Source organism: Mesoplodon bidens (genome assembly GCF_964165515.1).
Source record: "Mesoplodon bidens genome assembly, chromosome: 14".
NCBI lineage: Eukaryota > Metazoa > Chordata > Mammalia > Artiodactyla > Ziphiidae > Mesoplodon > Mesoplodon bidens.
Window position 1 is genome coordinate 70,839,871 of NC_138170.1, and position 13,793 is coordinate 70,853,663.

At 35.1% G+C, this 13,793-nt stretch overlaps 1 protein-coding gene across 4 annotated transcripts in view; it reads left to right on the top strand.

Moving 5' to 3' along the window:
• ATAD2B (ATPase family AAA domain containing 2B) overlaps positions 1-13,793 on the top strand; it is a 166,398-nt gene that overhangs the window by 56,319 nt on the left and 96,286 nt on the right. For all 4 annotated transcript variants that reach the window (XM_081254850.1, XM_081254848.1, XM_081254849.1 and 1 more), the window contains exons 9-12: positions 2,581-2,679; positions 4,258-4,369; positions 4,770-4,885; positions 6,569-6,743. In XM_081254850.1, coding sequence (XP_081110976.1) covers positions 2,581-2,679; positions 4,258-4,369; positions 4,770-4,885; positions 6,569-6,743 — 502 coding nt within the window. The remainder of the gene's footprint in view (positions 1-2,580; positions 2,680-4,257; positions 4,370-4,769; positions 4,886-6,568; positions 6,744-13,793) is intronic.

Here is a 13,793-nt window from a genome sequence, read left to right on the forward strand (position 1 = left end):
ACATGTTGAAGCATTTATCAGTACTTCCTTCCTTTTTATTGTCAAATAATGTTCCAAGGTAGGAATTTGTCACATTTTGTCCATCTACTCATTGGTTGATGGACATTTGAGTTGTTTCTAGCTTTTGGCTTTTATGAATAATGGTGCTATAAAAATTCATGTACAAGTTTTTATGTGAATATATGTGTGTGTTTTTTTTTTTTTTTTTTTTTTTTGGCCACGCTGCATGGCTTGTGGGATCTTAGTTCCCCAACCAGGGATCGAACCTGCCTGCATCCTTGGCAGTGAATGCATGGAGTCTTAACCACTCTACTGCCAGGGAATTCCCGGATATATTTTTGTATTTCTCTTGACTATATACCTCAGGGTAGAATTATCGGGTCATGTGATTACTTTATGCTTAATCATTTAAGAACTGCTTGAATGTTTTCCAAAGTGACTATACCATTTTACATTCTCTCCAGCAGTATGTGGGACTTCCAGTTTTTCACATCCTTCCCAGCGCTTAATATTGTCTGACTCTTTGATTCTAGCTGTCCTAACGAGTATGAAATGTATCTCATTGTGGTTTTTGAATAGCACTTCCCTGATTACTAATGATATGAGGCATCTTTTCATGTGCTTATTAGCCATTTTAAAATTTTCCTTTGAGAACTGTCTCTTTGTGTCTAGTGCCTGTGTAAAAACTGTGTTGTCTTTTTTTTTTTTTTTTTTTGCGATACGCGGTGGCCTCTCCTGCTGCGGAGCACAGGCTCCAGACGCGCAGGCTCAGCAGCCATGGCTCACGGGCCCAGCCGCTCCGCGGCATGTGGGACCCTCCCAGACTGGGGCACAAACCCGTGTCCCCTGCATCGGCAGGCGGACCCCCAACCACTGCGCCACCAGGGAAGCCCTGTGTTGTCTTTTTATCATTGACTTGTAAGAGCTCTTTATATATTCTAGATTCAAATTCCTCATCAGATATATGATTTGCAAATATTGTATCCTATGAGTTGTTACTTTCTTGATGGTGTTCTTTGAAGCACAAAAGACTTTAATTTGGATGAGGTTCAGTTTATCTTTTTTGTTGTTGTTCGTGTTTTTCATGTCATATCTAAGAATCCATTGCCATATCTGCCGTCATGAAGATTTACTTCTGTGTTTTTTCCTAAGAGTTTATAGTTTTAGCTCTGTGTTTAGGCCTTTGATCCATTTTGACTTACTTTTGTATATGGTGTGGTCCCTTCCCTTTTAAGGTCCAGTCAGTTTTTTGTGGTATTGTTATACATGTTACGTTTATACATTTTACAAACCTAGCAATACATTATTAAAGTTATTTATATAATTCTCTGTTATTTAAAAAAGTTGAGAGAAGAAAGTCAATCAAGTGCATGCTTATAGCTTTTGGATAGTAACCTTTTATTATTCTGGTTCTCTTCATTTGTTTTTGTGCATTTGAGTTATCATCTGGAATCATTTCTTTAGCCCAATACTTACACTGTTGCTTCTGCCTACCTCATTTCTGCTATTTTCAGATATATTACATTTTTATATATTAGGCTCCCCCCCCCCCCCACACACACACGGTAAATAAGAAACTTGGAAACAGGCATTTTCCCGATGGAGAGAAAGAAGTAGGAGAGAGGTTATATATCAGAATTGCAAAGATTGAGTAGGTAGTTATTTCAGCAGTCTTCCTGAAGTTTTGGGAGACATGAAAAACTGATGCAGGATGAAATGAAGGGACTTCTATTAATCAGGAGAAGGAATATTAGACAGGTTAAAGATCTTAATGAGAGTTGGGGAAAATCTGGGTTTGCTATTATGGTTGGTGGGAATTGCAGTAAAATAGGGATGCACAGGCTGTGGACCATCCTTGAAAGCCAGTTTGAGTTTGAAGTAAATTAATTTACAATGATTCCATTTTGTATGATTACCATAGGTATCATAGAGATGTCATCAAGTATATTAATAATGAAGCATTTATTAAGTGTTACTTTTCCTCGAGGATGATTTTAGCTTGATACATTATCTACTTATTCCATAGTAGTTCTGATTGTAAACTATTTCTTTGCTTATTTCATCAAAAATACTTTATACATTTTATAAGAAATTCAAACAGGATATAAGTCTTAAGTGGAAAGCAGAAACCCTTGTCTCTCTGTAAACCAATATATTATTTTCTTTAGTGTCTGGACTGTTTTCTGATTATTTGGGAAAGGGAAAATAAGAAGAGAAAAAGATAAACTTTCTTTTCTAATAAGAGTTTGATGTTATTTATCAACCAGTGATAGACATTCCCTAAATTTGGATGCAAATTCAATTTGTTGCTTGATGCCTTTATGAACTACCCTATTTAAAACATTATAGCCTCCCTCTCCTCCTCCTCCTGTTTTTCTTTTTTATCTGTAGAACTTACCATATTTTTACTTCATCAGATGTAAATTGCATGAGTATAGGGATCTTAATAAATATTTGCCAAATGAATGAGTGACCGTGTATATTTTCTACTGAGCTAGTAGTAGCTATGATGCTCAGAATGTGTTTTTAAAAGCCCTTTGCTGCTGTAATGATTTTAAGGATTTTACTCTCTTTAAATAGGAGAAAGAAGCATGCCATTCATAGTAGTGACACAACTTCTTCTGATGAAGAACGCTTTGAAAGAAGGAAATCAAAGAGCATGGCAAGAGCAAGAAATAGGTTAGTAAAGTTTTAATTGTTATTTCCACGATAGAAAAAAGGAATAACAGTTTAAACTTTTTGAATATGATTCTTACCTGTACTAGCATTTTGCTAACAGTGATACTTAACACATATTTTAGTCTAGAGTAATACACTGACTTGGTATTTACTTAGTTAATTTTTAGAGTAGAAATCTAACCTTGGGAAACTTCCCATAAATTACTTGCTTTGTAAGTACTCAATAAAATAGTGTGTGGGAAGGTAAAAAAAGAGCCAGGGGAAGAGGCCAACCTCTTGGACAGTCTCTTTTTCAGTACCTCTCCTCTAATCCAAATCCACTTAATGAGGTTGATTTTAGATGCTTATAATGATTATAGCACTCAAGAGTAAGATTTGGTTTTTAATAGAATTATTTCAGGAGCCCTTGGGTTTTGTTGGAAAACCTGTTTTAGCTTTGGTTTAATGAGTGCTTCTGGTGATCTTTGCTTAACTAGAGTAAATGACTCAGTGCTACATGGCCCACTAAAATCTTGAGAGTTTTCAGTGCAGGAGAGAATCAGTATTTTGTCTAGTAAGTTATTAAAGCATCAAATTATAATTTATTATTTAAAATTTAAGTTAATTTTCGAGCTTATATTTATAATACTAAAGGCACATTTTATTTAGAAATTCTACGTTTAGGAAAGCATTTCTGTAATTTGGCATTATATATCTATTGTAGAAATACCAAGTTTTCAGTTAGCTGGTCTTGGAAACAAGTTTAGGTTGGTGTAGATTGTATGCTAAAAAGAGTTCCACATGTGGATGATGGAAAGAAAATGTAAGAGAAAAATCTAAGTTTAAATAAAAGAATTTAATGCCTCTTTAAACTGAACTATTCTGTTACCTGCTTTGGAAATAGATTTTTAAAGTAAGTTAGGATTCAGAAATGTCAGTGAAAGTGCATTCATTGTAGAAACTATACTTTTTTTAGGCTATTTATGTCATCTTTTGGTGTTTATGCAATGTTAAAAGAGGAAGTAGATTATATTTTCTTAGGGGTAATTACATTAATATCGTATAGGATTTTAAGTAGCTAAAAATGTATTTTAAGGTAGTTACACAAACGATAATGCTTAGTTTTCAAAATAGGGTCTAAAATTGGTTTCCCTTGAATAAAACGGAGGGAAATTTATTTCTTCAATCATGTAAACTGAGTATACATACCCACATAATATCTGAGGATAAATTTAAATGTTATAATAAAGCTTGAGTTCATTTAATGCCATATATTATAGTATTTATAGTAGGTCTTTTTATTTTATGCTTATATAATGTGGAATATCAGGTTTGTTATGTTTTCTAATTTAGACTAGATTGGGTTTTTTGGACAAAGAGATTCATGATCTTATTTGCTTTCTCTAGTGAATAAATTTATTTCTGGCCTGTTGAAAAGAATTTAGGAAAAGTAGTTTAAAAATATGAAATCTCTTGTCATTTTCTGGGTTATGAGAAAAGGGAGGATGATGAAAATGTGTCAACAAAGATTTAAACTTGCTTATGACATTAAGAATATGAAACTTTAATGCTATCTACTTGAATGTTTATGAATTTCAGATGTTTGCCTATGAACTTAAGAGCAGAAGATTTAGCTAGTGGTATTCTCCGAGAACGTGTCAAAGTGGGTGCAAGCTTGGCTGATGTTGATCCAATGAGCATTGATAAATCAGTAAGTTTTGTAAATGTTTTTCTATAAATAGTTTTTTTTTAAAGTTCATTACTTGTTTCTAACACAACACACAATAAAAGTAGAAGATCACCATTGTTAGTGGGGTTTTTTTGTTGTTGTTCTTTTGTCGCGCGGCATGCGAGATCTTAGTTCCCCAACCAGGGATTGAACCCGTGCCCCCTGCAGTGGAACCGCAGACTCCTAACTACTGGACCTACAGGGAATTCCCCAAAGTATAGTTTTTTGAACTCTGTTTAACTTTATATATGAACTTTATGTTTAAACTTCAGTTCCTGCTGAAGGCATATATTTTGGAATCATAAGATTATCTCATAAATTAAAAAGAAATCTATAAACGGTTAAAATTATTTTGTAATAAACTTTTCCACTTCTTTCCAAGGTGCGGTTTGATAGCATAGGTGGATTGAGCCATCATATTCATGCACTTAAGGAAATGGTAGTATTCCCACTTTTATATCCAGAAATTTTTGAAAAATTTAAAATTCAGCCTCCAAGGTGAGTAATGTCCTAGATGTTTATTATTTTTATTACTGTTAATTTATCAAATTTCAATTAGTAGGTGATTATAAATCTAAATATTATTTATAAATATTTCATATGTATTTGATGTGTCTAGCAATGAGAATTAGGAATGAAATTTTATTATTTAGGGCTCAAAAGCTGTGGTACTAAGTGTGTTCTTGAAGTTTATATTTTAGCATTTAAGAGTCAGACACAGGATGAGATTCTTTATGCAGGCCTTGAATTTACAAGTGGATTGCCTAAGTGGATTTTCCTTAATTTGGTCTCCTAATAGCATTCAGTTTGATAGGTATACTGGTTAGTCTTTGAAAGCACAGTTTCAGCAAAGTGTTTCTTTGACTCATTGATGTGGTATTTTTGAAATGGTAAGCTTGATAGTTTATTTTTATGATCAGATTAATCGTGTTTGATCATGAGGTGGTTAGCTAGTTAACTATTAGGAAAGGCTGAGAAATTATGTCAAAGGAAATTGGGCAGAATAAAATATTTTGAAGATGTGCATATAGACTTAAACTGCGAAATATTCCTTTTTATTTCTAATTTATTATTCATGTGTCTTTAATTTATTATTCCTGTGTTTAAGGATGCAGAAAATCTTGTTAAAGAGTCATCTTCTATTTGGGTTAAGAGTTGGCCTGTAATTATGCAGTGGCTTTTAGAAATCATAGTAGCAATTTATTTACGTCTTATATGATATAACTTGAATTTTTTTTTTTTTTTGAGGTACGCGTGCCTCTCACTGCTGTGGCCTCTCCCATTGCGGAGCGCAGGCTCCGGACGCGCAGGCCTAGCGGACATGGCTCACGGGCCTAGCCGCTCTGTGGCATGTGGGGTCTTCCCGGACCGGGGCACGAACCCCGTGTCCCCTGCATTGGCAGGTGGACTCTCAACCACTGTGCCACCAGGGAAGCCCGATATAACTTGAATTTTAAAAATAATTGTTATTTTTTTCAAAGCCATTAAAGTAGTATAGCCTTGGGAGAAACTTTAAAAAATGGAGTTATAAACAAAAAGTATTATAAGCAGAAAGTAATCCTACTCCTTAGGGATGAACAGCTTTCTTTTATTTATGTATGCATATATTAAGTTTATATTTTGCCTGTATTATGCACATTTAAACATTTAATATAAATGAGATTATTCAATAATGCCCTTATGTAACTTTATTTTTTTACAGTGTATTATAGACACCTTTCCATATCAATAAATAATGTGTGTATTATTCTTTTTGACATCATACTAGCGTTTAAATTGCAGATATAGTGGTGTATTTATCTGTCCCTTGTTAGTAGATAGCATTTAGGTTTTTTAAAAAAATCTATCTTTATCACTTTCTTTTGATTATTTCTACATGATATAATCTAAAATGTGAAATTTCTGGGTCCTAGGGAAAGTACCTTTAAAATTTTGATGTAGCTTGCCAAATTACTCTCTACTCTGATTGAACTATTTCTTGTGTACCAAAGCTTGGTTCTTTGAGAACATCCTTGAGGACTCTCAACAAAGTGAAACTTTTGTCTGTATACTACAAAAAGCTATATCAGTGTCTAATACTAATAAAATATACATTACAGAATTATAGGTGCATGCTTTTGTATTGGTTATTAGTGCTGTTGGTAACATTTATCTACTTTTATTGATTCTTTATTCCTCTAGGGGCTGTTTGTTTTATGGCCCTCCTGGCACAGGTAAAACCTTGGTTGCCAGAGCGTTAGCTAATGAGTGCAGTCAAGGAGACAAAAAGGTGGCTTTTTTTATGCGAAAAGGAGCAGACTGTCTAAGTAAGTGGGTTGGCGAATCTGAGCGGCAACTTAGGCTTCTTTTTGATCAGGTAAGTGAAGTCAGGTAATATGAGAATATCTTCTTTAGAATACTTAACACGTTTGGTCTATAAATACAAACTGTTCATGACGAGTCATATTTTCCAATCAATTCCAGTCAATTTCCAATGTTAAATTTAGGATCAGTAATCTGAATTTGTATGCCTTAGAGGTATTTAATAGCAGTTTCACTAGTACTAATTTAAGATGATTCACAAAATATTTATTGAGGTGGCTACTAGGCATATAATACCATGTTAAGTGCTTTTGAGAACCCTGGATATAACATATATATCACTAGATTATAATCTGAGGAAGTAGAACAAGCATAAGAAGTTAAATATCTGCAAGAAATCTCAGCAAGCAGTATATTATTTATTTTCATGAGTTGTAAATATGGTATTGGAAGAACTCAGTATTAAGTGAATGCTTTTAAAAGGCAGAGTAAGGTAAGTGAATAGTATCATGTAGGCTGTCTTTACTATTTATATATAATGGTAACTTTATAAATATCATTTCCTAATACTTATAAAAATTAGTCCTGATATAAATTTACTTTTAATTGTTTGAGCTACTGAAGGAAGTCATTCATACTTGGTAATGCAACTTATATTTTGTTATGTCTAAGGAAATTCACATGACATTTAAAAAAATGCTTTCAGCAAGCATTTGTTGAAGACCCATTACTGAGTTGATGTGTATCAAAGTCCTTTGTAATTGGTCAAGCACTTCAAATATTATTTTTAGTTATATTAGTATTAAAAACTGCTGTGTTCTAGGTAATGGGGGCTCTAGAAAGAGGAATAAAATAAAATTCTTAACCTCAAGGTGCTCAGTGTCCATTGGGAAGTCAAACATATGCAGTCTTCATGTTTCAAGAGAATTTAATAATAATTGGAAAATAATACAAAATAACATTGGTGGATTAGGGAAGAGTTAGCTTGGGAATGCTGGCAAATTGTCCATGACTTAATTTTAAATTTTTGACAAGAGTTATTCCTTTTGCCACTTCATACTGGGGTAGGAATGTCTCTTGGTTTCATTCAAAACCATAGCATAAATCTGCTTTTTAAATCTATATTTACTTTATTTGTTTCATAGTTTTCTTTGTGGGTAAGAGTATTTGAAATGTTTGCTTTCTTTTTAAAAAAACTGCTCATAGTCATTTTTGTCTTTTTAAATGTGAAGAGTCTGCATTCCTAAATTAAGTATATGATCTATTCACTAAATGAGATGAAGGAGGTACAGTCGGCCTTCCATATCTGCTGGTTCCACATCCACAGATTCAGGCAACAACTTCGTCTCCGGTTGGTTGAATCCACAGATGTGGAATCCATGGATATGTAGGGGCTGACTGTGCTATATGCTATTTTATATAGGGGACTTGAGCATCCTCGTATTTTGGTATCTGCGGGGAGTCCTGGAACCAGTCTCCCATGGATACTGAGGGATGACTGTACAATATTTGGTGTCAGAAAAGTGTTAGTTTATATCTAGCTTTACTGTTAAGTATGTAACTTTAAGTAAATGAAAGCATCTGATCCTTATTTGCCTCCTCTATAAAATGGGGGAAATAATACCTATCTAACTGGACTACTGTGAGTTTTCACTGAAAGGAAGTGTATACAGTTGACCCTTGAACAATACAGGGGTTAGGGGCACCAGCCTCTGTGCATTGAAAATCTGTGTATAACTTTTGACTCCCCGCAAACTTAACTACTAATAGCCTACTGTTGATAGGAAGCCTTACCAATAACATAAACAGCACGCATGTTTTGTATTGTGTATTATATATTGTGTTCTTACAATAAAGTAAGCTAGAGAGAAGAAAATGTTACTAAGAAAATCATAAAAGATTTACAGTACTGTACTATATCACAACCAAAATTTTATGTTGCCTGAATGCAAGATGAATTCTCTCTCTCAACCTACATCAATATTGTCTTATGTGATACAAAACACTGTAGATGTTATACATATTACTAACACTAGACATCAAGAACGAAAAGATAATATGAAAAAGAAATTCATATTTATTATAGGTATAATGATTCATGCATTGATAACAAAGAAGCAGCAGTATGATTGTTTCATGGTAGCCTAGCCTGTACACTAGTGAATGAATTGTTATAAAATTTTTATGGCATACACAAATTACAGTTATATTCATAATGCAGAATTGGAAACATTGTTATATTAGGAAAAAAACTGTTACCTGTGATGATTGGCTGAAATGCAGCTTCTCCAATTACGAGAGAGGGTCATGCTGTATAGTAATATAGTTCTTTGAAAGCAAAGGTATAAAACTGTAAGAAAATGAACACATTATTAATTTTTTATTAAATATCACTCACCTTATACCTATGTAAGGATATGCTGGCCATTTCAGTACAAGTCTTGTACACGATCGTCTACACAATGAATACTTTAAGTGGTAATTATGACAAAAATGTCTCATACAGTTCTTGCTGTACAGTTATTAGATTTTCACATGAAGACACTGGCACACATACATAATAGAAAGTTTATTAACTGTACAGAATGATGATTGTTTACTATTCATTAAGTGGAAGTGGATTATCATAAAGGTCTTCACCTTTGTCATTTTCATGTTGAGCAGGCTGAGGCGGAGGAGGAAGAGGAGGGGTTGGACTTGCTGTCTCAGGGGTGGCAGAGGTGCAAGAGGTGGAGGAGATGCAAGGGGTGGCAGGAGAGACAGGCACACTTGGTGTGACTTTATGAAAATACATCATAATTTCTGCTTGACTTTTTTGCTTTTTCATTTCTCTAAAAATGTTTCTGTATGGTACCAATCCTTCTTCCACCGTTTGCTCTAGTCTCAGTGCCCATATCATAGACAGGTCCATGTGGTAAAAGCAGTCAAAAGCAGTTTTGAGTAATCGGAACATTTCTGCCAGATTGTCTAAGGTCAATTTGTTTTCTTTTTTTTTTTTTTCATTTTTTTTTTCAATTTGTTTTCTGGCACTGCTTCTGCTACCTCTTCTTTCTCATTGCCTGGCACTAGTTCGGAAGCACTCATATCCATCTTCTGGATATTTCGTCTTCTGTCAGTGCCTCTGGTGTTATGTCTGTTAGCTCTTGAGTTTCTCCAAGATTCATATCTTGAGGCCCTTCATGCCCCACCTTTTTTTTGCCATATCTACAATCTCTTTTGTGATTTACTTAATTGGCTCTGTCATAAATCCTGTGAAGTCACCCACAGCATCTGGACATAGTTTTCTCCAGCAGGAATTTATTGTTTTGGGCTTGGTGGCTTTCATGGCTTTTTCTAACAATAATGGAGAGAAATGGTGTAACCCTTCCAGACATTCATGATGTTCTCTCTATTGGGGCTCTCTTCCATAGTGTTGACAATCCTTTCCATAGTGTCCTGTCTATAATGAGGCTGAAAAGTCCTTATGAACCCCTTATCTAGAGGCTGAGTTAGAGTTGTTATGTTTGGGGACAAGTAGACCACTTCGACATCTTTGGTATTGAACTCATCGAGTTCTGGGTGGCCAGGGGCATTGTCCAATATCAAAAGAACTTTAAAAGTGGGTCTGTTACTGGAAAGGTGCTTCCTCACTTCAGGGATGAAGCATAGATGGAACCAATCCAGAAAAAGAGTTCTCATTGTCCAGGCTTGCTTGTACAACCAAAAGATTGGTAGCTGGTGTTTATCTTTTCCCTTCAAGACTCGGGGGTTAGCAGGTTTATAGATAAAGGCAGTCCTGATCGTAAACCCGACTGCATTTGCCCAAAACAGTAGAGTTAGCTTATCCCTTCCAGCCTTAAATCCTGGTGCTCATTTCTCTTCTTTACTAATAAATGTGAATAGGGCACTGTTGTCTGCATTAAAAACCTGTTCAGGCAGATACCCTTTCTCATTGGTGGTTTTCTTAACTGTGTCTGGGAACTTGTTTGCTGCCTCTTGGTCAGCAGATGGTGCTTCTCCTGTTACCTTGCCTTTTTTTTTTTTTTTTTAATTTTTAAAAAAATGTTTATTTTTTTCAAAGAAATACAGCAATAGCCAACTGGAAACCTACTTATTCTTCAACTCCAATTTTGTTTTCTTTAAATTTAGAAGTGACTTACTGATTTACTATTTTAAACAAACCCCAGCACTTCCCTGGTGGTCCAGTGGTAAAGAATCTGCCTTACAGTTCAGGGGACACGGGTTTGATCCCTGGTCAGGGAACTAAGATCCCACATGCCGTGGCCACTAAGCCCCTGCCAGAGCTCGTGTGCCTCAGCTAGAGAGCCTGCATGCCGCAAACTACAGAACCCATGCATTCTGGAACCTGCGCATCACAACTACAGAGCCCATGAGCCCTGGAGCCTATGCGCCACAGCTAGAGAAGAAAAACCTGCATGCCGCAACTAGAGAGAAGTCCGTGCGCTGCAACGAAGAGCCCCCGTGCCACAACAAAAGGTCCTGCGTGCCTCAACGAAGATCCCGCGTGCCGCAACTAAGACCCGACGCAGCCAAAAATAAAATAAATAAAAAATGTTTAAAAACAAACCAACCCTCCCTTTCCCCTTTAAACGTTTACCATCTACTTATGCTGAATCCTTCCAGGGAGATTGCTCCAGCATATATCTCCAGGTCCTTGCTTTGCTTCTTTTACCAAAAAATGCAAAACACAGTTCCATCATGCATCTGAAGGCTCCAATCGTCAAAAATAGGAAAAAAAAAAACTTTGGAATAGCCAGTTAACTTGAATAAAAAAAAATCCACGTGAATGCCTTTTGGTTGGGGCAGGAATTCACTCCTGTGTTCCCGGTAATATGATCCAGCTCCATAAATCCTTGTAATTCATCCTCCCTATCCTATGCACATACCTCTATCTAAAATTATTTGCTGGCATTAATTTCTACAGGTTTAGATTTTTCATCTTCCTTTTGCTTTAAGTTTTCATAGAATGACCTTGCTTTTTCTTGAATTATATTATAGTCTACAGGAATGCTTTTCTTATATCCTGCATCCACATAAAAGCTGCATTTTCAATATGAGATAAAAAGGTATTTTGCAAAAAGTTCAAGGTTTCACACCTGTTGGTGTAGCTGCAACAAGAGCTTCAGGGATTTCCTTTTCTTCTTCTTTTTTAAAATACCCCTTATGCTGGATTCATTTATCTTGAAATGGCCACAACTGCAGCTGCAGACCTAAATCTACAGTACATATCAAGCAATTCAACTTTTTCTTGTAATGTCATGCCTTTTTTTTGCTTCTTGGGGGCACTTCCAGCATCAATAGTGGCACTTTGTATAGGTCCCATGGTGTTATTTAAAGTTTACCATACTGCAGTAAACACAAAGAAAAATACGCAACATCACTTTAAGTAAAAAGAGATCACTTTTTACTGTGATATGTAATTTACTGGAGAGAGGAACTGCTCATGAGGAGAAAATTAGCATCACACGGCATTTTAAGCGGATACTTGCAACACTTTAGTTCAGTGCAATAGCAACAGGAGGTGGCTATGAAATTATTACAGTAGTACAGTATGTACCACAGTTAATTTTATGCCGTTATGATTTAATACTGCATCTTTGTTAACATTTCTCTCGACTGTAAATGGAGCAGGTACAGTGTTTCTTCATGTAAGTTTTGATAAATTTTAACTTTTTATAATAGATTTGTGTATATTTTATGGTAGTAAATGATAAAATAGACTAGTATCTATGTATATTTTATACACCCATGACACACTTTGTTCTTAATTTCTTCACTATTTCTAGGCTACCCAGTTCATCTGTGAGTTTTTTCAAATTGTCATAAATCTCCCCCAAAATATTTTCAATATATTTATTGAAAAAAATCCATGTATACAAAGGTCAACTGTAAAGTGCTTATCACAATAACTGGTGTTGAATACACTGTACTTCCTTTTTGCAATTGTGTGAGGCCATAGTTCTAAAAAAGAGCTGTGTTTCATGTATGTAAAAGTAATGATTAAATCTTTACTCTTCTTCTCTTATTATGTAATTCTAGCCTTATAAAGTTTTTTTTTTTCAAAAAAAGCAAAGTTTTGTGGTTGAATTGTCCTTCATTTAAAGTTATTAGAGGAACTTCCCTGGTGGTGCAGTGGCTAAGAATCCACCTGCCAATGCAAGGGACATGGGTTTGAGCCGTGGTCCGGGAAGATCCCACATGCTGCGGAGCAACTGAGCCCGTGAGCCACAACTACTGAGCCCGTGTGCCACAACTACTGAGCCCATGTGCCACAACTACTGAGCCCGTGTGCCTCAACTACTGAAGCCTGCTCGCCTAGAGCCCATGCTCTGTCCACAACAAGAGAAGCCACCACAGTGAGAAGCCCGTGCACCACAATGAAGAATAGCCCCCGCTTGCCACAACTAGGGAAAGCCCGTGTGTAGCAACAAAGACCCAATGCAGCCAAATATAAATAAATAAATTTAAAAAATAAAATTATTAGAGAACACTGGAAGTTTAATGAATATCGTTATCAGTAAGGGAGAAATGAAAAATTTGTATCCATTCTTTAATAAGCTGACCTTCCTGTGAACTAAGAATTAGCTTTAAGTAATTTTGAAATGAAAATAAACTATATTAATTTGAGTAAATTATATAACAGTTTTCATTTGTAATCTAAAATTTATTTACCTTAAATCAAGTTCCTACATAGATCTGAGATTTAGTGAGAAAAATGACACTGTGAAAGTACCAGAAGAAAACTCAGGAGAATTTTGTTTCTAATCTCAGAGTAGGGAAAGTCTAACTATGGAAGAAAAGAATCCACTATATAAAATCTTTTTTTTACATACTGCGTGGCAACAATATGGTAAGCAAAACCAAAAGATGATACCCTTTGTAGAAAAATATTTTCATTTCCTTTCATAGAGAGAGTCTAATTTTTAAGTAAATATAGCTCCTAGAAATCAGTAAGCAGACCAATGAGCCAATAGAAAAATTGGCAAAGGATATGAACAGAACTTGTGTAGAAAAAGCAATTTTAATGGCTCTTTTAAGATGTAAGAACTCATCTTCCTTGATAATAGAAATAAAAATTAGAATGAAAATGAGGTAACATCCTTTA